This window comes from Artibeus jamaicensis, unplaced genomic scaffold (genome assembly GCF_021234435.1).
Source record: "Artibeus jamaicensis isolate MK-2021 breed Jamaican fruit bat unplaced genomic scaffold, CSHL_Jam_final scaffold_1964, whole genome shotgun sequence".
Lineage (NCBI taxonomy): Eukaryota > Metazoa > Chordata > Mammalia > Chiroptera > Phyllostomidae > Artibeus > Artibeus jamaicensis.
The window spans coordinates 12,000,227-12,025,818 of record NW_026522030.1 but is presented as its reverse complement, the minus strand read 5'-3'; the positions used below and the strand labels follow the sequence as shown (position 1 = coordinate 12,025,818).

Here is a 25,592-nt window from a genome sequence, read left to right as displayed (position 1 = left end):
CCCCATTGGGGGGCGTGCAAGAAGCAACCACACATTTTCTTCATCTCTTTCTCCCTCCCTTCCCCTCTCTAAAAGTAAATAAAAATAAAACAAAAAAATTAGCACTTATTAACACCTGATATAGTATAAATACCTGATTTTAGTTTATTATTTATCTACTATCCCACTAGAACAGGATTTTCAACCTTCTTCATCTCATAGCACACAGAGTACTAAAATTCTGCAACACACCAAAAAATACATTTTTTGTCGATCTGACCAAAAAGTAGGTGTAGTTTTGATGCATTCACACCAGAGGGCTGCTGTTGTCATTTTTTTATTTGATAGTCTACAGGGATGCACAACCATTTACCATCTCTGGGCCACACTGGAAAAAGAAGAGTTGTCTTGGCCCACACATTAAATACACAAACACCAACAAAAACTGATGAGCAAAAAAAGAAAGGGTTTAAGTATATTTATGATTTTGGGTTGGGCCACGTGCAGGCCGGACACCCCTGAAAGAGAAAAGAGGTCAGTAGCCCTGACTAAATAGTCAGGTATTACATGTTTTAAAAATTCTTGCAACACACCAGTACATCTGCTGTGGCACACCAGTTGGAAAATTGCTGCACTAGAATAAAAACTCCTCAAGGGCAGGGACTTTGTTGTGTTCTCTATTATATCCCCAGCACCCAGAACAGTTCCTGGCAAGGAGACAGTCTCAGTAACTATTTGCTGAATGAACGGTTTTAAGTCTAGTACTTTTACCCTCATATTTTCAAAGTCAGCAGATGCTGCATCTCTGCTGGCTCATCCTCTTCCCTGAAATCGTTTGACTGATTTCCAAAATATACAAGCAAAGTTCCCTGGCTTGTTACCAAATACTTAGCATGATGACTCCATTTTCTTTTATCTTGGTTTAATAATTCTTGAAGAAGCCCACGCTTATCCTACAAGGCCTTGCTCATGGCGTGCCCTACCTTTGATGGCCTTTGAATTGGGGGTTGTGGTCCTGTCATCTGTCACATGCACTGTGGGTCTCTGGGCAAAGGCAACTACACCGTATAGGGACACATACAGACTCCAAACTGTGCCACTGGGTCAAAAGTGGGTATGTCTGGCAGTTTTACCAGAAATTAAAAGAAAAGAAAAACATTTTCTTTTTTGTTCCCTGCGTGAGAATTTGGAGGCTGGCCAATGGTAAATTATGCCCCATGAGAACACTAGACCAGTACTATGACCCCAGCTCAATTTTTGGCTACATGATGTTTGTGTGGATAGCAAGATCTGACTGAATGCAAAACGGCAACTTTTTATCTTAGCACTGTAGTTTCGGAAATGTTCTTGGGTGAATCTGTCAATTAAATGACATTTAAAATCTACTGTTGCCACAACTATTTGGGACAATATATTGTATACATCTTGAAAAATTTTAGAGAAACTCAAAACAGTGCTTATTTCCAGGAAGAGGGGAGGAGTACTTTTACTTTCAATAACTCCCCTTTTTTTAAAGATTTTGTTTATTTGTTTTTAGAGAGGGGAAGAGAGAGAAACACCAATGTGTGGTCCCCTGCTGGGGACCTGGCCCACAACCCAGGCATGTGCCCTGACTGGGAATTGAACCAGTTACTCTTTGGTTCTCAGGCCAGCATTCAATCCACTGAGCCACACCAGCCAGGGCACAATTATTCCTTTTCTATGCTGTTGAATACATATACATATACATAGTCATGAGCCAAAGATTCGTTTTTTAAAAAATACTAATACTGCCCTGGATGGTGGTTTTTCTTCCCTTCCTCTCTCTCTAAAAATAAATAAGTAATTTTTTTAAATTAAAAAATGCATACTAATACATGGAAGGCCATCTCTCACCTCCTCTCTTTTTCTTCCCCTGCAGAAAATAGTAGTAGTTCCCCAAAAAGGAAACTTTTGGGGGGAAACATTTTAATATCCTAATAACTCTATACAGTGAGTATATTCTACTTTTAGAATGTCTTTACATGTTTTCTTACAACTGTTGTCAATTTTAACTGAAATGACTTCACCATTTTTTCAATCAATGTATTTGAACATCCACATTTTGCTGGACCCTGAAGGTACCATTATGAACAGAAGTGACACACATCTAGCCTCACAGAGCTTACTGCATTGGGAGTCAGTCAACATAGGTTTGACTGACTGTGTTTCAGGCCCTGTTCTATGTGCTGGGAAAAGAGCCCACGTAAGACGGCAAGTTCCTCTACGCAAGGAGCAGACATGGCAAGTGGGGTCGTCATGGGAGACAGACAATATGCAAGTTGAAAGGTAATAATTTTAGGTAGATCCATGAAAAAACTTAAAGCAGGGTAATGTTGCCCCTACTTCATGAAGTTCTGCTGGGGCTTAAACGACAGCATCCATGTAAAGTGCCTAGAACAGTGACATAAGGAAATAAAGTTTAACTCGGAACCTGAATGATGAAAAGGAGTTAGCTCTTTAAAGGTATGGGAAGACCGAGTTTCAAACTGAAGTCATCTCAACTGCAAGGGCACGGAGACTAGGACCAGCTTAGTGTGTTCGAAGGATGCAAGAAACGTATTGCAGAGCGATGACAATAAATGAGCAAAGGAAGGAGACAAGGCCCGAGAATCTGGCAGCAGTCAGATCTTGCAAGCTGTCCAAGGACAGGTAAAGTGTTTGAATTTTATTCTAAAGTGTAATTAGGTATTACTAGTAGAAATGACATGATTTGATTTATTGATAAAAAAAGACCACTCTCACTGCTGGTATGGCTGTTGGGGAAAAAAATGAGTGGAAGTGGTCAGTTGGAAGGCAGGTGAAGGGTAATGATGGATTTACCCTAGGGTGGCAGAAGTAGAAATTATGAGGGATGGCTGAATATTGGGATATAGCATGGAGAATAAAGTTTGCAGAACTTGATAATGGATTAGATGTGGTAGCTGAGGGGGAGGAAGACAGGAAGGAGATCCATCAGGGATGATGGCTAGATTTTCAGTCTTACTATCTGGGTAAGATGGTGGTACTATGAGCTATTATGGGAAATGAATGGTTCTGTCTGGCTGAGTTAAATTTCAGAGGCTTATTATATTTCCAGTGAAGATATTGCATAAGCAATTGGCTAATCCTATCTATAACTAAGGGGAAAGGCCCAGACTGGAGGCATTTCAAAACAAGGACAAGATTAGGTCACCTGGTGACTCATAGCAGAGATACCAAAAAATGGAAGGCAGAGGGTTAGATATTGAATTACAATGAATAGATACTTGCTGCGAAGGGGAAATACCTGGTTAGAGAAGAGAGAGGTTGGTCAGGGAAAGTCCCACAGAAGAATATCTGAACTCCTAGTATGCACGGAACATCAGGCAGTGACATTGTCTCCATGAGGACACTGTCCCACCCAAATACTTTGCAACTGATTTCATAGCTAGTGGTCTAATTGTAACTTTGCTTTTTACCAGAACCACAGAAAGCCAGAAGTGCCACAGCCCTGGCTGCTGCAGCTCAGTGGATTGAGCGCTGGCCTGTGAACCAAAGGGTCACAGATTGAATTCCCAGTCTAGGGCACATGCCTGAGTTGTAGGCCAGGTCCCCAGAAGAAGCCACATGAGAGGCAACCACACATTGATTTTTCTCCCTCCCTTCCCCTCTCTTAAAAATAAATAAAATCCTTCAAAAAAAAAAAGTGCTACAGGAAGTACCTAAATGTTAATGTGCCCTACTAAGAGACAGAATAGCCAGGCACCTAGGAGCAAAGGCCCTGGGGCCATTTTGTTTGGGTTCAAAGTCTGGGTAAACCACTTTCTAGGAGGGTGTCTCCAGGGGCATTACTCAATATATCTATACATCAGTTTTCTTATCTATAAATGGACATACTATTAATAGCTAACTACTTATGGACTGCTTACTATATTCCCTGTACTAAGATTTAACATATTATTCAACACCCCGCCCCCTTTAATCAATAGAGTTGAATGCTATTAATATGCTCATCTCACTAATGAGGAACCAGAAGCCCATTCACCCATTCCGCAAACATCTGTATGTCTGCTCTGTGCCGGGCATGTGTCTTCGTGCTGCGAGTACATTGGTTAACACTGTTAACCAAGAGCCTTGCCTCCGTACAGTTTCAGTCTGGGGTTTAGAGAAGGGAGAAATATGAAAAACATTATAAAGAAGTGTATTGTAAGGTAATTACGAGATGATAAGTGCTATAGAAAAAAACTGAAAAGGATGAAGAAGCTATGGAAGTTGGGGTTGTAAGTCGGGTATCCAGGGTAGACCTCACTGAGAAGGTGACTTTTGAGCAAAGATTCCCAAGATTCCAAGGAGGCGAGACAGCGAGCCACCCAGGTGACCGGGGACTGAGCACTCAGGAGCGGGAACAGCGAGTGCAAATCCAGGAAGTGCCATATGCTTAGCATCCACCACGAACACCAACCAGAGGAAGCAGGTAAGACGTGGTGAGGCAAGGGCTATGCACCCAGTTTAATAATTCTGGCTTTTACTCTGGTTAGATGAAGAACTAATGGACAGTTCTCCCCAAAGGAGCGATATAACTTGATCTCCTGTTATCGGTCCTTCTGTTTAGGATCAAGGTCCACACAGGCAGTCCGGGCGCTAGAGTCTGTGCTCCTAAGGTTAAAGAACCAGTCGCCACACAAAGGCTCAAGCTACGCAACAAGCGCCCTGTAAGCGCCGACTCATTACTGTGGTGACCAAGATCCTTTCACTTAAGCCCGGCCCCGACCTACCGCCCTCTAGCTCCCCAGCTCCTGAGCTCAGTATCCACTGAATCCTGTCTCCACGTAGCGTTTTCCTCGCTACCGATTGCGCAATTCGAGCATGGGCAGCCGGGCGGAGTCTTGATGTAGGCGGAGCAACAGCTGACTGGAGAACACCGGGGCTGCAGTGGCAAGGAGGTGCCTGCAAGAGCCCCGTGGATTTAGGAACTGCGCCTGCGCACACCGGATCCAGGCCGCGGACATTCCTGAGCCGCCTTCACTCTGTCCCAATTCCGGGGCCGAGTTCTTAGTTGCGCCTGCGCACAGGCTCGCCGCAATTTACGCCTGCGCGCTTTGCCCGCCAGGCCCCATTTCTCGCCCCCCCCCGCCCCAGGTTTTTCGGAAGGGGGAGGGGGTGCGTCTCGGCGAGTCACGATGATGGCGGCCACCGGCCTGTGATGAGCTAGCGGATTCTCTACTTGTTTCCAAGAGCTCCTGGAGCCTCTTGCAGATTCAGTGGCCGGCGCCAGGGACTTGACAAAGCACGGCGGCCCTAAGTCGCGGGAAAGTCCGCAGTTGCGGAGGTAGCGACGCGGTCCGAGGCCACGGCTGGGGGAGAGGCCGATCCGCGGGGCGAATGTGACAAACCCCCACCCCCACCGCCTTCCTCTCGAGAGCACGAGGAGCGCGGGCGACCCCGGGGCCCCGCCAGGCCACAGACCCCGCCCAGCGGGCAGCACCCGGAGCAGGCCCGGCAGCGGAGCGGCGCGGCGGCACCATGCAGGTCACCCTAAAGACCCTGCAGCAGCAGACCTTTAAGATCGACATCGACCCGGACGAGACGGTGCGAGCGGCGGGGAGCAGGGGAAGGGGCGGACGCGCACGGGCCGCCGGGCCTGGGCGGAGGGGCGGTGCGACCGTGCGCGGGGTCCCAGCCTCAGCTCTGAGCAGGGCCCGGCGGCGCCCTGAGCTGCGAGAGCCCGGGTGCACCTAGGAGACCGTGGCGTGGGGCTCCGGCTCCTGGCTTTTGATGAGGCCTGCGGGCACCGGTCGAGGGCAGGGTCGGGTGTCCCTGACCCAGTGGCGTGCGGCCGTCGGGACCCTTCGAAGTTGGCCACGGGCTTTGTGGCAAGAGTAAGGGGAAGCTGTGGCCAGACACCGAAGGCCTGCTGGCAGATGGCGTGGAGCGAGCGCACGCACGCGGGGTACTTGAGGCCTTGTACTGGGAGTTCTGCTTCACCGGGCCAGGGTGGGGGGTGGTCAAGGCTTCTTTGCGGTGTAGCTGGGCACTCTGGTGTGGGTGTTTGGGCGGGGGGGGGGGGTAAGATGTAGGCGTCTCCACTACCCCTACGTGAACCTGGTTGGGCGCTAAGCTCGAAGATAAAGAGCCTTTTAAAAAGGGGTGTCAGGTTCCGTCCGTCGCAGGGTGAGAGGTGAGGCGTGGGGAAAGTGAATTCTGTGCCCTCTACCCCCCAGAACTGGTATATCTTGGCTGCAGTTCTCCCGCCACCGAACCCACACCTATATGTAGATTGCTCTTTGTGACCTCTTTGATGGTGAAGCTTTTTGCTTTTAGACCTCTTTCCGGTCCTCGGTGTTAAAAGTCTTGGAATTGTAGGAGTTTGAACCCTGCATCCTCCCCTTCCTGCCCCCAGTAATAACACTTCGTAAGAGAAAAACGAAAATAAAAACTTTACTCTTAATGCAGTTAAGCCTTTGAAAACTTCGTAAGTCCACATGGTAAATCCTCAGACCATCTTCTGTATATTTGACTGCCAAAAGAGCCACTATGTTGAAGTCAGTACAGTTTTATGCCAAGAATCTAAAAATGCCATGGGTATAAATTCACTGCTTATGTTGTGGAATTGTCACATTCTACACCGTTGAAGTTGTCATAATGCTAAATTTAAACGAGCAACTTTTTTGCCCATCTGTATTTTTTTTTTAAGTTGATTCTGTTCTTGGTGTTAACTAAATAGATCTGAGTTTCATTGTGGCTTTGTACGTAGTTGCTATGTGCCTGACTTGCAGAGATGAGATGATTAGACGGTATTTGATTGGTGATCGCTAAATGGAAGTGATTATTAATCAGTGGACAGATACCTTTGAGTGAGCATGTAGTAGTCTATGTTTATCTCATTTAATGTAAAGTTTTCTACATCTTTAATCATTTAAGAAACAGTTCTCAACTTTTTTGGAATTGTGGCACAAAATGATTTTGTTTCAAGATATGTGTAGAAGTATGCTGTGTGATTAAATTCTTAAAGATGCAGGAAATACTGACTACAGATGAGAAACGTCAGTGTCCTCAAAAGTAATTGACAACACCCTGTGGATTGATGTTACTAATAGAAGTCAGATTTCTACTGCTTAGTGTGTACTAGTAACTTAGAGGATGAAAATTAAAATGCAGCTGTCTGTGATGTTTTCATAATTGTCTATTTGATTTTGGTTCTTTGTAGTATTAAATGTTGGTGCTGCAGGAACTTTACCAGCTGATAATATTCAAAATTAATTCCAAAATTATTGAAACAAGATTTTTTAAAAATCTGTGAGTTTATTGAAGCTATTCAGTGACTTTTTTCAGCTTCACTGAAGTACTTATAGTCTGTAAGATTTTTATAGCTCTTTGGGCACTTTATATTACCATAGAGCCAAAATTATGTTTGTATAGATTTTTAACTATTTGCTATTTTCCACTTTATTTCCGAGGCAATGTATTAGTTAAATGAGTTATAAAATATATATAGTTTCAGAAAGCTCATTGTTACAGGATGGCTTTTTAGCCTTATTTTACTATTTGTATAAATGTACAACCTCACACTGTTAGTCTGGGGCAAGAAATGAGAACATTTCATCTGTAATATATAAGACATTTACATTAAAATAAGTCATAGGGTTTCATTTTAGTGAATTTAAATTTCAGAAATGTTTTTCAAGATGGAACTATATTAAATTTACTTAATAGTGGTTTTTAAAATTAATATTTTTGATACAGAATTTAAGTGAAGAATTCTGATAAGAAAAATAAAGATTATGTATATTTATAGAGAAACTAAGTATCCCATTTCTAATCCTGTGAAAACTAGATAACCAAGGATATTAAATAAAGGGGGAAATGGACTTCAGTGAGATTTATGTAAGGAGATCCACATAGAGTGAAAAGATTTCATTTTCTGAGACTTCTATTTTGGCTGCTCAAAAGTTTGTCCTTGTCTGATATTTGCTTAGAACTAAGGAAGTGAAGTAACTTCAAGTTTTCAGTAGAGAAACTTCTTGTGGGGCATGAGCAGGAGCAAAAATAAGTGGAAGAATGAACTGAGATAAGAATCATAGCAGTGATTCATTTGCTGAATGAGTAAATGTTAAGTGAGCTTTGGCAAGACTGGAGGGTGCAGGGACTTTGTAGCACCTGGTGTGGGTCTTCTGGAAGCCTAAGGGACCTGCTTACAACTTATGGGGCTATATACAGTTGAAGTTGTCAGACGGGGAAAAAAGCAGGAGGATTTAGGTGGGTGTATTTGCTTTAGTTTCTAACTGTTGAAAATCCTCTCTCCTAGTTTTTAACTAACAGAATTTTCTTAATACTTACTAGCCATTTTGAACCATTGCAAGTCTTTTTTTATTTGTAATAGTAATTACATCTCCTCTTATAAAATGTTCAAGCTGTATATAAACAAAATGGGAAGATGGGATGGGAAAAAACCCATTGCTTGAAAGAATATTCTTCATTATGTGGAGAAATTTCATCTGAAAAAGCATTCTGAGATGTCTGATAGACTGATAATCATACACAATTCTTTAAAATTCTGGAGCTTGGTGGTATGATGGAGATTTAGAGGGAAATGGAGTACACAAAGTTTTTAAGCTCATATCTAAAGTCACTTTTTTTTTTTGCCATTACTTAAACCCTCTAATTGAGAACAGGTGGATTAAAGAACAAAAGTTAATATTAATTGTAATATAGTGAACATCTTATTGTATCACTGAAAATGAGAAGGAAGAGTATGTGTATGCAGATTTAATCTTTCAATCCGTTAACTCTTGTGACTGTTGTGTACTTTCAGTAACTGGACCAAAAAAAAAAAAAAAAGCCCAGCTGGAACAGCGCTTTAAATGCACATGCCGAAATGTAATTATATTACTGTACTCATATAACTGACGTCAAAGTTGTGTATGTACATTGGAAGTTTTTGCTAAGAGAAGTGTAAAGATACAGTAGCTTTAATTACTGCGAATAGCATAGTGTGCTGTAATCTGCAAATAATTGTTTCACTGTGCTGTTTATCTGTGTAATGTTGATTATGATACAAAATATTGTTTTAGTACTTACTTCATATATGGTATTTGCTAGCCATTTTCATGAGTGAATTTTTCCTATTATGCTTTATTGCATTTTAATTTAGTTGTGCTGAAGTTGTGCCTTAAGATGTTCCTGGATTATTAAAACATCCAGTACTAGACTATTAAAGACCTACATTGCAGAGAAGAAACTAAGGTTTCTTTGGCTTATTGGTAGGGTTTCTGCCAGACTTTTGCTCTTGCTGACCTGGCACAGCATCTTCATTTAATAAAGATCTTTTGAATGAATTGAATATGTTCTTTTGGTGAACTGTCGAGTCATTGACCCCTTATGTTTGCCTGTTGATTCTTTTATTTAATATTTGTTGAGTACTTATTAAATGTCAGATCCTGCCGTCATAGCATATACATTAGAGTGGAACTAATTAGTCAAAAAGCAGATTTTTAAAACCTGATAATTAGGAGAGCTGTGAAATAGAGTGAGGTAATCTGATAGTGCAGGACTGGGTGGCTACTTTCGAATTGGTCACAAAAAGCCTTTCTGAGTAACGTGACATTTAAGCCGAGATCTGAATAACAATAAGTATTCAGATGAGGAGAGTGTTTTCTATAGGTAAAGACCTTTAAAAAGAGTGTTTGGGGAACCATAGTCTTGTGTTGCTGGGAGAGGGGGAGTGCAGATTAGAGATTGGAGTGTTAGGCTAGGCACCAGAGCCTGTAGGCCTCTGTCATCAATCACCTGGGGGGTTTCAAGGTGGAAGCCTGGGGGATTTTAAGCAGAGGAGCAAAATGATTTTTTGTATGACTTTAAAGAGTTGGACCACTATATGGAGAATGATGTAGAAAGAGCAGGAGCGACAGCAGGGAGACCAGTGAGGAGGCTTGCTACTACTGCGCAAGTAGTCTGAGGCAGTGGAGGCTTCTACCAGGGAAGTACGGTAGAAGTAGGGATATGAAGAGAAGTGAATGGATTTGAGATAGTTTGGGAGCGAGGAGTTGAGAGAATTTTTTGGTGGATTAGAGTGGGGAAAATTGAGAAGTCAAAAATTAAACCTAAATTTCGGTTGTATGAATGGTATGCTTACTTTTTTTCCTGAGATGTAGAGGGCTGGGAAAGGAGTAGGTTTGGGGGTCAGGGTAAGGACTCAAGACCTAAATTTAAAATGCCTGTTAAACATTCAGATGGGGAATACAAGGAGATTAGTTAGGAATCACAGTTCCAGGGAGAAGTCTCCTAGAGACGGAGACTCACAGTAGGCGGCCACTCATAGTAGTGTGGTTGGCTTCAGGTGAGATCATCCAGTAGTCTTTTTGTAATGCCTAATCTCTTTTGAGCCCTAAAGCCTTATATGTTGTTTGTATTTAATCAGCATCTATTTACTAGAATTGAGGAACCTTGATGGGAATGTTGCTGGGTATTAGGATGTGGCCTGGGGCTGAATCCTGGGACGCTCTGACACATGAAGATCAATAGTGATGATAGTGATGAGGTCAGTCGAGAAGCAACCTTTGAGGTAGGAAGAATCCCCCCAAAAAAATGTTTCAAGGAAGAGGAAAGGTTGAATGTGTCTAATAACTGAGAAGTCAAAAGTAAGATTTAAAACAAGGCATGACTTTTGGTTTTGGTAACTTGGAGGCCATGTTTTACCCTGATGATTAGTCTCCATGGACTGGTGAGGCCAGAAGTTCGATTTGAGTGGTCTGTGGAATGCTTGAGTGATGATAAAGTGGAGGTAGTACCTACAGACATAGATTGGTAATTATCCTTGACATTGTTCTTTTTCCTGGTGTAGCTTCCTTTATCTGTGGAAATTATTACAAAAAATCCGGGTTTCATAGATGTTTTAAAAAGAAACCCACACCTGAATTGTGAGAAATATGTAATAGTGTACGTTTTAAAAAGAAGTGAAGACTAGCATCATTAGTCACTTGTCTGGGGTCACACAGTCAGTAGCCTTGGTGTTGATAGTTTTCATATCTATGAAAGATAGTCTTGCCCATACCCTGGACTTCTATTCCTTAATTTTTCATCCAGTCATCTTTCCTTCTGCTCTACCTCAGCCCCATCGACAAGTAACTAGCACTTACACTATTAGCTGTAGCTTTTTCCCCACTAACCTGTTTTTGGTATCCGCTTGACTTTCCCTGTGATTCCAGTTCTAATGAGACCCGTAGTCCGTTTTATCCAGACTCCTTTTCACTGACCCCCCCCCACACACACACACACACATTTTACCGCTTCCATCCTTGCCCAGCTACAAACAGGGCAGGTTATTATAATTACCCCCATGGACAGAGGGTCAGCATAGCCTCTCTCTTGAGCGAAGTTGCCAGAATTTTGATTCTGACTCTAGCATTTGCTGTGTTATCTTGGTCAGGGTGCCCAGTTATGTGCCCGTTTCCTCATCTGTGTTTTTTTGAATGTTACACGAGTTTGAAATAACATACATACAGTGCTTGGAGCTTTGTGTCATGGTCCCACTCACACTCTATTGTTCTTGCTTGGAAACCCCCAAATGTGATTAAATTGAATCTTCTGTGCTTGCACCTGTGCAGCTAGATGATGAACACACAGCCCCATTGACTTGTGAATTCATGAACATTAACCTTCATTAGGCCCTTCCTCTGCCTCCTAGTCATACGTTTCCCTGATCCATTCACAGATTTCATGTCATCTCTACTTATTTTCTGATGACCCTAGATTTCATATTTTATTGAAAAGTTGTATTTTATCGAGAATACAGAAACTATTGGGACTTTTACAAGGGCCTTCCAGAGCTACCTGCCTGCCAACCTTTATTTTTATTTTTAAAAATTTTATCGATTATGCCATTACAGTTGTTCTATCCCCTCCCCCTTGCCTGCTAACCTTTACTTGTGGGTGGCTATGTATTGAGGATGGTGCGGAGGCCAGTCCCTTCACTGTTCTGCTCTATCCTATGCTGCCATGTCACCTGTGAAGGACGTGACTCCCATCAGTTCTTTTCTCTTCCGTATCACTGCTTTTTCCATTTGTAGACTGTACATACATTTCCTCGATCTTAAGGAACTCCCCCCGCCCCCGCCTTCCATGATTCACATTCTCCTTTGGGTACTGCCTCCTTTCCCTCCTTTTCCTCCTTTTCCTTACAGCAAAACTTAGGATCAGCTCTTGGGTCTGTTTCCATTTTTCTGTGTCTTACTCTCTTTCACATGTATCATGCCACTTCCCAGCTTGAAGAGTTTTCTCCCACTTTGTAGTTGTCCTGTGTCCTTGAGCACAGTACTTAAGTCTCTTTTCTCATTGGCAAAATAGAGTAATAGTAATAATACTTTACCTGTCCTGATTACTATTATACAGTAATAATAATTTATCTGTCTCCGTAGAGCAGATGTGATAATCAGGTGAGATCGTGGATCTGAACATTTTTAGCGAATTGTGAAATTAGAAATAAACGTATGCAATTTTAAAAATAAATTCTGCTTTCATCAGTTTTCCATTATTGGTGGACGTTTTCACTATCCTTTCTAGAGACGTTTGTGTGAGTGAAATAGCCTTCTCATTCTCTCAGCTTGCTGTAATCAGCAGTTTCAAACAATTTTGAAGAGAAGTGTTCTTCTTTTGGCTTGAAAGTTGTGAGATTATTTGATGGGTAATGTATAAAATTCTTGTCACTTTTGGAAAGAAAGGTGCTAAATTTAAGCCTGCTCTAGCACAGTGAATCCTGCCGAAGGACACTACCCCATCTGTTCGCTGTAAGTTTGGATAAATAAATTTCTTGTGTAGTGTGTCTAAGAGCTAATTTTATAACTGAGTGAACTTTATAAACCCTTTATTATCTAGATCTTTTCTAGCAGAGGAGGTAGACTGGCTATACATGACTAATAATAACATAAGAACAGGTCCTAGGTGCTTCAACAGGTAGAGAAAAATTTATTTGTCACTCCCTCCCCCCCCCACCCCTTCTGGTTGGATTAGGTAGTCGGCTTTTGGGTAGTGCATTAGGTCATTAAAAGTTACAGGTATCTTAGGAGTTACTGCTTTCCTACTTCCTCAGTCTTCAAACTCTGTGCCTCTTATGATCTTGTTGAAATCATACTATTAGGAATATGTTTTATAATGAGATTAAATTGGCTCTAATAGGTTGGCTTAGGAACCTAAATACCATAGTTTCTGTGGGAGATATGGATTCTGAATAGTGTATTTAAAGTGGTAGATTTTAGGATCATAACTCTAAGAATTAGTTGCCTTTGTTTACTGTCTGTTTATACATTATTAATATTGTACTCTCAGTGATTGTTTCAGTAAAAAATATCACTTCTCTTGGGCTTTCACTCCTTGGCCTGGTGGGAAGATTTTTCCTGTTGCACTGAAGTCGACTAACATGTTTATAATCAATTCTATTTTAAGAATTAACAAGAACCTACTTTGGGTAAGAAATTCAGGTAATGCTGTTTGGTGCCTGTGCCAGTTCTCGAATGGAAGGACACCGCCCAAGGAAACAAATGGAAGGAAAAGGCTTTGCCCTTCATGTAAATCTGTGAAATACTTTTGTAAACATACTAGGCTTGGGACTCTCTTTCCTATTGCTAATGATTAATTGTCAAATTTTAGTTGCTTTTATTTATTTATTTTTTAATTTGTTAGGCTGTATATTATTAGAACTACTGCTTCATACTCCCCCCCCCCCAGTACAATCTCTGCATATTGCAATATATTCTTGTGTAATATAGGTAAGCAATAACTGGGGGAGTGCAGTGAGATCTTTTTTATTTTTTGGTTTTTTATTTATATTTTATTCTATGCTGTTACAGTTGTCCTGATTTTCCCCTTGCCCCCCTCCAAACAGCACCCCCCCAATTCCCTCCAGCAATCTACCCACCATTCTTCATGTCCCTGTGTCATGCATTTAAGGTCTTTGGCTACTCCATTTCCTGTACTGTACTTTACATCCTCATGGCTACTTTGTAACTACCTATTTGTACTTCTTCATCCTGTTACCTCTAACCCATTCCCCCACACCCCCTGCCCATCCGCCACTCTCTGTAATCATGATTCTGTCTCTGTTCGTGTATGTGTGTGTGTGTGTAGAGGACAGGTTTGTTTGTTTGTTTGTTTGTTTGTTTGTTTTTAGAGAGGGGAAGGAGAAAGAGAGGGAGAGAAATGTCAGTTTATGGGGGCTTCTCACATGGTCCTCACTGGGGACCTGGCCTGCAACCCACGCATGTGCCCTGACTGGGGATGGAACCGGTGACCCTTTAGTTCTCACTCAGCCCACTCTCAATCCACTGAGCTACACCAGCCAGGACTCTGTCTCTGTTCTTGTTTGCTTAGTTTGTGTTTAGATTCAGTTGTTGATAAGTATTTTTGTCACTTCATTGTTCATAGTTTTTATCTTTTTCTTAAATAAGTCTTTTTAACATTTCCTATAATAATGGTTTGGTGATGATAAAATCCTTTAGTTTTTTCCTGGCTAGGAAGTTCTTTATCTTCCTAACAATTCTAAATGATAGCTTTACTGGGTAGAGCAGTCTTGGCCTTAGGTCTCTGCTTTTCATGACTTTGAATATTTCTTGCCAGTCTCTTCTTGCCTGCAAAGTTTCTTTTGAGAAATCAGATGACAGTTTAATGGGAACTCTTCTGTAGTTAACTCTGTTTTTCTCTTGCTGCTTTTAAGAGTCTTTATCTTTAACCTTTGGCATTTTAATTACGATGTGTATTGGTGTGGTCCTCTTTGCATCCCTCTTGTTTGGGATTCTCTTTGGTTCCTGGACTTGGATGTCTGTTTTCTTCACCAAGGTAGGGAAATTTTCTTTCATTTTTTAAAATAATTTTGCAATTTTTTGCCCTTTCTTTCCTCACACCCATCTAAAGAAAATGGTAGAATGCTTAATGTTGTCACAGAGACTGCTTATACTATCCTCATTTGTTGGTTTTGGGGGATTCTTTTTTCTTGTTTTCCTGACTGGTTCTTTTTTGCTTTTTATCTTTCAAATTATTGATTTTATTTGATTCTCAGCTTCATCCACTCTACTGTTGTTTCCCTGTAAATTCTTTACTTCAATAAATGTATCCTTAATTTCTTTTTTTTTTTTTTTTTTTAAGATCTTACTCACTTTTAGTGAGAGGGGAGGGCAAGGAGAAAGAGAGGGAGAGAAACATCAGTGTGTGGTTGCCTCTTGTGCACCCCCTATTAGGGACCTGGCCCCCAACCCAGGCATGTGCCCTGGCTGGGAATTGAACTGGTGACCCTTTGATTCACAGGTCAGCTCTCAACCCACTGAGCCACACTAGCCATGGCTATCCTTCATTTCTGACTGGATCTTTTTTATGCTGTTCAGGCCCTCACTAAGTTTCTTGAGCATCCTTATAACCAGTTTTTTGAACCTTGCATCTGATAGATTGCTTGTCTCCATTCTATTTAGCTCTTTTTCTGGAGCTTTGATCTGTTCTTTCATTTAGGTTGTGGTTCTTTGTCTCCTCATTTTGGCAGCTTCCCTGTGTGTGTTTCTGTGTATTCGGTAGAGTTGCTTTGACTCTGTCTTCATAATGTGGCCTTGTAGTAGGTGTCCTGTAGTGGCACAGCCTCCCCAATCACCCAAGCTGGGTACTCGAGGTGCACGCTTTGTGTGGGCTGAGTACACCCTCCTTTTGTAGATGAGCCTGGGTTGCTGTTTGCAGATCAATGGGAGGAATTTGCCCAGGCCAGTCAGCTGTATGCATTAGGTGTGACCACTTATCACCAACCTTTGCCCTCCGTGGAGGATCAGCTGTGCACGGGCAGGGTGGTGGTGCTCTGATGTGGCCTGTAGCTTTCCACTGTGGGTGTCTGCCCTGGGGTTTTTGGGGTGGCGCAGGCCCCAGTCATCCCCCACCTGTGTTTCGTCTGGGGCCACCCTGCCCTGCTTGTGCTATGAAGCAATCAATCCGAGATGGCTGCTACTTGTGCAGGGCTTGGAGATTCCCAGGTGAAGCCAAGTGGATGACCCTGTGGCTCTCTGAAGCTAACTGCTGCTTGTTTGAGAGGATTTAGGAAGTTGTGAAGCATACACCAAGACTAGCCATTCATATGGAAAAGCAGCCTGGGTGGGGCAGTCACTGGGGACCACCAAGGTGGGTCAGTGTTAGCCAGGTTGATGGAGTCTCAGATATGGCACCAGCCTGCTGGCTCCATGGCTCTGCAGGGAGAGAGCTCAGAAAAGGGACAATGGCCTCTGCTCAGCATGATGCCAGACACTTCATCCTCTGTGCCACTCATGCCCTTCAGGCCGCCATCCTGGTGCTGGAGCTAGCTCAGAGGAACTGAGTCTGAGTAGGTGAGTTGTGTGCAGGTGCTTTAAGAGGAGCTACTTGGGGCTCCAGAAGTTTCTTCCATGGATTCAATCTCTACTGGTTTTTGCAGCCAGAAGTCATGGGGACTTATCTTCCTGGCACTGGAACCATTGGCTGGGGGACCTGGTGTTCAGCAGGGACTCCTTGCTCCTGAGATATTCCTCCCAATTTTTACCCACCACACGTAGGTTGGCACCAGCCCATTCCACATTTGTGCCCTTCCTAGCAGTTGGGGTGGATGTGGTTTCTTTAATTCCGTAGTTGTCAGGCTTCCATTCAACTGAATTTCTGACAGTTCTGAGTGATGGTGCTATATTTTAGTTGTAATTTTGATGTGGTCATGCAAAGAGGTGAGCCTTGTCTGTCCTATGCCGCCATCTTGACCAGAAGTCTTCCTTCCTTTCTTTCAAGTTCTAAATTTTCTCTTAATTTTTGAATATTAAAATAAGGCTTGTTATAGTAAAGAAGGTAAAAAATTGATAGGCTTTGGGCCACTGGTATAAGTAACTACTGGACTTTATGCTACTAGTCACATTTTTATACCTACACTGTACCTATTTTTGAAAAAATAAATTAGTTAGCAACTAGCTTTTTTCTTTTAAAGATAATTGCAAATATTTATTCATATGTGCATGCATACTGCCTTCCTTATATACCTTTCTTATATAGTCATCATTCTTGTTGTACTGCGTAGTATTCAAATGAATGTATGTGCAATAAATGTATTTTATCATTTCACCATTGATGGATTTTACTGTTATTTTTGGTGTTACCTGCAGGAGTGTGGTGCACATATTTTTTCATGTATCTTGAAGTACTTGTGAGCACCTCTTCAGGATTGATGTCTAGATAGGGAATTTATTGGATCAAAGATGGGCAAATTGCTTCAAAAGTGCCTGCATCGGTGCTCACAGATATTAACAGTATTTGTTTACCAACACCAACTTCCATATGAGTAAGTAGCTGGGATTCAAATAGAGATATAGCACAGATTAAACGAGTTAAATATCGTGAAGTTCTTGGCATACTGCTTGGCATCTGGTAAGTTCATAGACCTATGAGCTGTCACTCATTCAGCCATGATGTTCCTGGGCAGTTTGCATAATCCTTTTTCCTGTGTGTAGCTATAACAGTAACGAGGACAACATAGTGACACAGTAATACAGAAAATACATTGAAACAATGAGGAAGCAGGATTATCAGAAATACTCAGTTACTGACCTAATCAACAAACCTTGGTCTTAGAAATCTTATGCAAAAGTCTTATGTAAGAAGACTGACATGCAAAACAATACTATGAAGGGGATACAATTTATAAGGTACTATTTTGATATCTGAAACATACTGCTTAAATTTCTTAAATAAAAATGACTGCTTTTAATTGTTGTTGGCCTGAACTAGGGTAGTACCATGGGATGCGATGTAGTGTTCAAATTGGGAAATAGGTGGTACATTGGCACCACGGGGAGATGATTTGATGTGAGGGATGTGAGAGAAGCAAGAGAAAAGCACCGCACGAGGGAGCCGGTTAAAAGGGGTGGCCCATCAGCTTTTGTATTAGCATTTTAAAGTAGGCTACAGGCACACCTCAGAGATATTTCTGGTTCAGTTCCAGACCACCACAACAAAGCGAGTATCAGAATAAAGTGGATTGTAATATTTGTGCTGCGGTGGGGGGAGTGTGCCTTCAGTTCATTTTTTTAAAAAGGCAGTATCTCTGAACCACAGTAAAATGAACCACATTAAAACAAGGTGTGCCTGGATTATTACGGTTGTATCCCTTTTGGGGGAAAAAGGTTAAAGCCCTGCCAGCTGTTTAGTATGAGATATCGAGTATGCTTTTCTTTCAAAGTGCACAGTTTCGTAAGAGAGCTGTGCGTGTCTTGGCTAGAAAAAAGTTTGATTTCTTGAGTGTTAACCATGCTTTGTAGTCGAATTAGTTATAAACGCTATTTTAAATTGCAGCAAAATGACAGTCCCTGCTTGTGTGTTAGCCTTGGATAAAGTAGTCCTGATTATTTCCTGGGACTGGTGAGCTCAGTTTTAGATGCGTCCTGTTGAGATGACTTACTGGAACAGGAGCTTTGACACCACTCGGCACAGTTACAGGAGCCATAGCTGCAGGCATCCCTGGCCATGTCCTTCTCAAGAGAAACCATGTACGTTGTTGCTACCCGTTCCTTTGCCACATCTGGAAAGAAGGCCTTAAGCTCTTTCAGCTTAATAATAACCCACAACCTTCGGACCAACTTATAAGCTCTTTCAAAGTGCGCTCAATTTCATTGGGTTAGGGAAAGTTTAGGCAACAAATACATTAATGTTGAATTGCCCACAAGACATCCATTAAAGACGTCCAGTAGAGAGTTTGGGTGTGCATTACCAAAGAATGTTAGGAGAGAACTGGGCTAGAAATACAGATGACACCTGGATGGTTATTAAAAAACTAAGAGTAGTTTTCCAGTCCTGGAAGAGGAGAGAAGGGAATCTAAAAGGGCTGGCTGAGGAAGATATTACAAAGGAGTGAACAGGGAGGTAGGAGGCAAACCAGAAGAGTGTGGTGTTACGGGAGCCAAAGGAAGGCACTGTGAAAAGGAGACAGATCAGTACTGTCCAATGTGACAGGTCAAGTAAAATAGGGAAGGACTAAGAAATGTCTGGTTATGATGTTGCTAAAATAAGTAATACTGGTGAAAGTCTAAATGGAATTGTGGGAGTAGGCACTACTGGAGAAAATTAGCAGTAAAGTGCATACATCTGTTTATCAGCATTGTATTGCCCACTTGAGTAATAGGTGTTGGGTTACCAGTGAGTGAAGACAGTGTTTAGTTTTTGAAAAACACTTGAGGCTAAGGAGAGAGGAGCTATCAGGAGACAGGGGGTTGCGAGTTTTGTTTTTTAAAGAAGATAGAGGATTGGATCTGTTTAAATGTGAATGAAAATGAACTGTCTTTGAGGGAGAAGTTGAAAATGAAGTTGAGGGAGGGTAGGAAATATAATGACTTGGGCAAGGTACAGGAGAACACTGGAGGGAGAAGCTGGAGGCAGGAAAGAGTTAAGTTTAAATGAAAGCGCTACTGTCTTTAATTTTGTAGGTGGGAAAGGGATTAGGTTGATCTGGATGCAAAAAAAATGTGTCATTTTGGTGGCAGAAAATTGAGGGTGAGTTCCTCTGGTGTCTTCTTTGTTTTGAGTGAAGTAGAAAAAGGACTCGGAGGGATTAGTGTTGGGAATCAGATTTAGAGGGGGAATACAGGTTTGAAGTACCCTCTTGGAGAATGGAGGAGAGGGCTGACCAGGAGAACGGAAGGATGCAGGGATCATTCATTTTCTCCAATAGCATTTAGAAGACTGGATATAAGTGTGGATAGGCAGTCGGTTAGCTAGTTAATGGTGACATTTGTTAGCTAAATGAGACAAAAGAGTGTGGTTGGAAGAATTTTATGTGTAGTACTGATGATTTGTGTCGATCCATGTGTGAACTTTTACCTGACAGGAGTGGCAGAATGACAAGAAGGTTTGTGATACTGGGAAGAAAGTGGTAGAAGTAGTGACTTTGCTGTCTAAGCTGAATAGAGCTGACAGTAATGAAATGAAAGTAGAGGATCTAGGGACCAAAATCTTAATAATGCATGCAGGACCAGGTGTAATGAACAGTTGCTAGGAGAGTCCGTAGGAATATGGCATTGGTACTTAAAACTGCAAAGAGGGAGCAGTTTAGGGATAAGAAGATTCCGCCTGTGTACTGTGAATATTAGACAACTCAAGTGGATTAGAAGTAAAGGTCATTGTGTTGAGGTTGAGGAACAATGTCAGATGTTGGACGGTCAGTGACCCTGGTTCCAAAGTCTAGTTCAGTTATTTTCTTAGATACATTACCTGAAGTGACACTGATATTACCTGAAGTGATGATACCAGGTCAAATCCCGCCCCCCCCAAAAAAAAAAAAAAAGTTCAGGACTTTTGACATATTGCCCTCAAAAACAGTTATCATTTTTTTGCCTTTTTAAAAATAATTTATTGATTATGCCATTCCAGTTGTCCCGTTCCCCCCTTCATTCCCCTCCACCCTGCATACCCCCTCCCACCCACATCCCACCCTTTAGTTCATGTCCATGTGTCATAAGTTCTTTAGATTCTACATTTCCCACACTACTCCTGCCCTCCCCCTATTTTCTCCCCACCGTCTGTGCTACTTATTCTCTGTACCTCCTCCCTCCTCCTCCTCTCCCACTCCCCTGTTGCTAACCCTCCATGTGATCTTCATTTCTATGGTTCTGCTCCTGATCTAGCTGTCCTCTTAGTTTGCTTTTGTTTTAGGTGTGGTTGTTAATAACTGTGAGTTTGCTGTCCTTTCGCTGTTCATATTTTTTATCTTCTTTTTCTTAGATAAGTCCCTTTAACATTTCATATAATAAGGGCTTGATGATGATAACTCCTTGACCTTGACCTTATCTGAGAAGCATTTTATCTGCCCTTCGATTCTAATTGAAAGCTTTGCTGGATAGAGCAATCTTGGATGTAGGTCCTTGTCTTTCATGACTTGGAATACTTCTTTCCAGCCCCTTCTTGCCTGTAAGGTCTCTTTTGAGAAATCAGCTGACAGTCTGGTGGGAACTCCTTTGTAGATGAGGACTCTTTGAGTCCCCCTTCTTTGGGACTCTCTGAGCTTCCTGGTCTTCCTGGAAGTCTTATTTCCTTTGCCAAGTTGGGGAAGTTCTCTTTTATTATTTGTTCAAATAAGTTTTCCACTTGTTGCTCTTCTTCTTCCCCCTCTGCTACCCTTATAATTTGGATGTTGGAACGTTTAAAGATGTCCTAGAGGTTCCTAAGCCTCTCCTCTTTTTTTTTTGAAATTTTAAAAAGATTTTATTTATTTTTTTAGAGGGGAAGGGAGGAGGAAAGAGAAAGAGAAACATCAATGTGTGGTTGCCTCTCATGTGGCCCCCACTGGGGACCTGGCCTGCAACCCAGGCATGTGCCTTGACTGGGAATCCATTCACTGAGCGATGGCCCTGCACTCAATTCACTGAGCTACACCAGCCAGGGCCATTTTTTGAATTCTTGTTTCTTCATTCTTTTCTGTTTGGTTATTTCTTCCTTCTGGTCCCCTCCATTGATTTGAGTCCCAGTTTTCTTCCCATCACTATTGGTTCTCTGTGCATTTTCCTTCATTTCACTTAGTGTGTTGCCTTCATTTGTTCATCTAATTTGCAACCAAAATCAACCAGTTCTGTGAGCATCCTGATCACCAGTGATTTGAACTGTGCATCTGATAGGTTGGTCATCTCTTGGTCGCTTAAAAGTATTGGCTCTGGCTGGGGCCTTGATCTATTCTTCTATTTGAGCCATTTTTGTTGGGGGGGGGGGTCTGGTTGCACCTGTTTCATATGAGGGGCGGAGCCTTAGGTGTTCACCAGGGTAGGGTAACACACGTCGCTGGGTTGTGACACTATATGTGGGGGCGGGGTCAGAGAAGGAACAATGGCACTTGCTCTACTCTCTCTTGAATTTCAGTCTCCTCTGCCACTTCCCACAAGCAAACCTCACCCTTCTGGTACTGGTTCCTGGGTGGGTGGGTTTGTATGCGTTCTAGGACCCTGTGGGTCTCTCCAACTAATTCTCCTGTGAGGCTGAGAGTCTCTCCCTGCACTTTTTCAATAAAGCTTTTAGGCTTTATTTCCCGGCATTGGGGTTGCGAGGTCTGTCTTGCTGCCCATTTTGCCTGGTTTATCTGTGCGTGAGTGTGTGACCAAGGTCAGCCTTTTCCCGCCCAACTCCTCTCTGCGGACCGCTGACTCTGCCCCTCTTACCAGTCTGGATGAATGGTTGTCAGACTTCCATACAGTTCAATTTTCTGTCAGTTCTGGGTTTTTTTGTTTCTAAGTCTTTGTTGTCCTTAATATTGGTTGTGCAAGGAGACACAGTATTTCCACCTACACCTCCATCTTGGCTGGAAGTCCAAAACAATTTGATATTCTCAAAATGACATTCGAGAATATCATTTGATATTCTCTATTTGAGACTTATCTCTTCACCCTTACTACCAAGAATTGTATACAGGACAGCCTTGTCTACTGGACTAAGGGTGTCTGACATTAAAATCTATGCTTTTGGTTACTGAAGACAGTTGAACTTTTCTTTTTGACTGTAATTGTGAATGTCTGACCCTGTCATTTGCCCATTTTTCTGTTGCCACCAAAACCATTTTTTATCGTTTTATTTTCCTTAACTTATTTGAATTTTTCCTTTTGATATTTATTTTGTTATTTCTATTTAAGTTGTATGTTTAGTTTATTAATTTTTCTTCTTTGTTTAATAATAAACACTTTTAGTGTTAGTCTGATTCCTTTCTTAGCCAAACCACATAGGTATTGATGTGCATAGAGTTCATTATGTTCTTAATATTCTTTAATTACATTTGTAATTTCTTTGGAGCAAATGTTACGTAGTAGTAAATGATTGGGGGGCATTTTGTTACTCTGTTTTGTCCTACTTTAATTTATAAGGGTGAGGACCTCCACCCCATCCTTTTTTTATATACAAAGGTAGAAAACAGTTATTACTTACTTAGGCTTTTAAAAGTAGTGTAATAGTCATTGTGGCCTAAACTGTTAAAATATATTCTAAACAGGTGCTGGAAATAAAAATACAGTTTCTATTGCATAGAAATTATTTATAGTAATTAAATCTGTCTTAGTTGCCTGCTCATCCTGACCTGTCAAAGAAAGGTTCTTGCTTATTTCTTTTTGTGTGTGTGTGTCATATATTTCTTCTTGATTTTCTTTTTTCAGCAGTTGAAAACTGAGCACCACCTATGTGCTAAACCAACACATACTGTTCTGAGAACAGGATTTATTCATGATTTTCACCAAGCAGTCACAGTTGCAAATACTGCATTACTTCCTTTAAAAAAAAATGTGGAAAGAAATTTATCATTCACCACAGAGTGCTGTAACCAAGCTCTGCCACCACACAGATGACTTTGGCCAAGTCAGTTAGAATGTAAAATAGCACTTCAACTGTTTTTAATATTCCTTTATACTTATTAATTATCGAGGTCTCAAATAGCTTGTCTATGTGCTTATTTATTGGTATTTACCATATTAAAAATTAAAACATTAAGAAGTTTTTTAATTGATTTTGCTATTATGGTTGTCCCAATTTTTCCCCCTTTTACCCCTCCCCCCAGCACCCCCACTCCTTCAGGCAGTCCCCACACCACTGTTCATGTTCATGGGTCATGCGTGTAAGTCCTTTGGCTACTCCATTTCCTATACTGCACTTGATATCCCCATGGCTATTCTAAAACAAATTTTTAACATGTTTATTTAAAAGTGATAAGCCCATTACATGTTGTAATGTATCTATTTTTACATGAACTATGTTCAAAACAATAAAAGGCAGTAGTGAGAAAACTGCCATTGTTTTCCTCTTTTGCAAATTTCTTTAATGTTTGCTTAATAGAAGATAGATTCTCGTCTGTTTCTGTATTTAGTTTTTGTGATATCACATGCTTTGTAGCCTCTGGAAAACTTAACTGTATACATGTGAGAAAATGAGAGTGAAAAGAGGCAAATAATTTTTCTTGACCACCTGATAGGGTCCTGTGAACCTTCAGGGCTCCCTGGACCATGCCTTGAGAATCTCTGCTGTAGGCCTTAGCATGCCGTAGCAGTAGAGGGCTTTAACTAGATTGTCTTTAAAGGTCACTTTATCTCAGAAATTTAGACAGTATTGGGTTAGCCAAGTTCATTACGTTTTTGTTTTTTTTTTTTCCTGTACGATGGCTCTAGGAGTGCTTGGTTGTCATTAACTTTATTCGAAACAGTGTTAAATTATATTGTGACAGCTGTCATATCAGCATACATTAAAAAACTTACCAGAATTGGTGGATTTGTGTGCAGCCATTTTAATGTTGAAGATGAAAGGAAATATGCAACATTTTTGGCACGTTATGCTTATTATTTCAAAAAAAGGTAAATGTGCACCTGAAACGCAGAAAAAGATCTGTGCGGTGTACGGAGAAGGTGCTGTAACAGCTGAAATGTGTCAGAAGTGGTTTATAGAGTTTCTTGATACTGTTGACAGTTTGGCCAAATAATTCTTTGCTGTGGCGCTGTCTTTTGCATTGGAAGGTGTTTAGCAGCACCCTGGCCTTTCTACCCACAAGAAGCTGATAGTGGGAGATGCCGACATACTCAGAATATCCAGATCAATAAAGTTGTTGGTAAAAATTAAAAATGTATCTTTTATTTTATTGAAAAAATGTAATGGACTTTTTGGCCAACCAAATATCTCTTATTTTCCACTGGTACATAAAATGCTGACTGAATGTACAGCTAGGCAGAATGTGCAACATCATTGTTACTTAAAGCAGAGCACACCATAGAGTTGTTAAACAAGTTTGTGGGCTCTCGTACTTTTATTCTGAACCACTCATAGCATAGAGTTTCCCACTTAATAGAACACTATACTATATTAAATTGTTTATTACTGTGGAGTTTGTACTCACAGTTTACTGATATTGAGATCAGATTTTCTGAGTGCTTTTTTTATAAAGTTGTTACTTGTGTTTTACCTTTGAAATTTAGAACAGAAGAAAACAGAGCTGAGATTTTGTGTGTTTTTTTTTAAGACTTTATGTATTTATTTTTAGAGAGAGGGGAATAGAGGGAGAGAAACATAGACCTGTTGCCTGCTACAGGGGACCTGGCCCACATCCAGGCATATGCCTTGATTGGGGAATCAAACCCCTCCAATTTGCAGGCTGACATTCAGTCCATTGAGACACAACAGCCAGGGCAGAAGACTTCCGATGAATTTCTATTCTGGGGAACATTAGAATAGCAGTGATGCTACTGACTCATTTCGGGAAGATCAGTGTAGCAAGAGTGATTTATATAATTTGCAAAATACTCTGCTTCAAAGCTTGGAGTCAGAAGAGCTGGTTTGGGGTTTCAGCTACTGTATAGTAGCAATGTGATTTGGCAAGTATATTTAACTTCTATTTGTTTTATCTATAAAGTTGAGTGGGTGATATTCCCATTTGTCAGAGTTTTGAGGATTATGTGAATTTGTGTGTTAATGTACTTGAAGTCATATAAACATTACTATAATTTTATTTTGAAAGATTATACCATTGCTTTATAATTGTACAAAAGAACCCTCTCTGTATCCCTATCAGAAATTTTCACCTGAAGCTCAGAACTGTCAACTTAGACACTTTTAAAAGTATTCTGGGAATTTGAAGGAAATGCAATTTCCCCCATTGTTTC

General features: G+C 41.3%; 1 protein-coding gene and 1 non-coding gene across 2 annotated transcripts in view; one reads left to right on the top strand and one right to left on the bottom strand.

The window, feature by feature from the left end:
* Positions 1 to 1,151: 1,151 nt before the first annotated feature.
* LOC119054800 (small nucleolar RNA SNORA23) lies at positions 1,152 to 1,289 on the bottom strand. The gene has a single exon (XR_005083577.2). It is a non-coding gene; the product is annotated as a small nucleolar RNA SNORA23 (small nucleolar RNA).
* A 3,796-nt stretch (positions 1,290 to 5,085) lies between these two features.
* RAD23B (RAD23 homolog B, nucleotide excision repair protein) overlaps positions 5,086 to 25,592 on the top strand; it is a 51,961-nt gene continuing 31,454 nt past the window's right edge. The window contains exon 1 of the mRNA XM_037152641.2: positions 5,086 to 5,547. Within this exon, the coding sequence (XP_037008536.1) occupies positions 5,482 to 5,547 (66 nt within the window). The 5' untranslated portion in view covers positions 5,086 to 5,481. The remainder of the gene's footprint in view (positions 5,548 to 25,592) is intronic.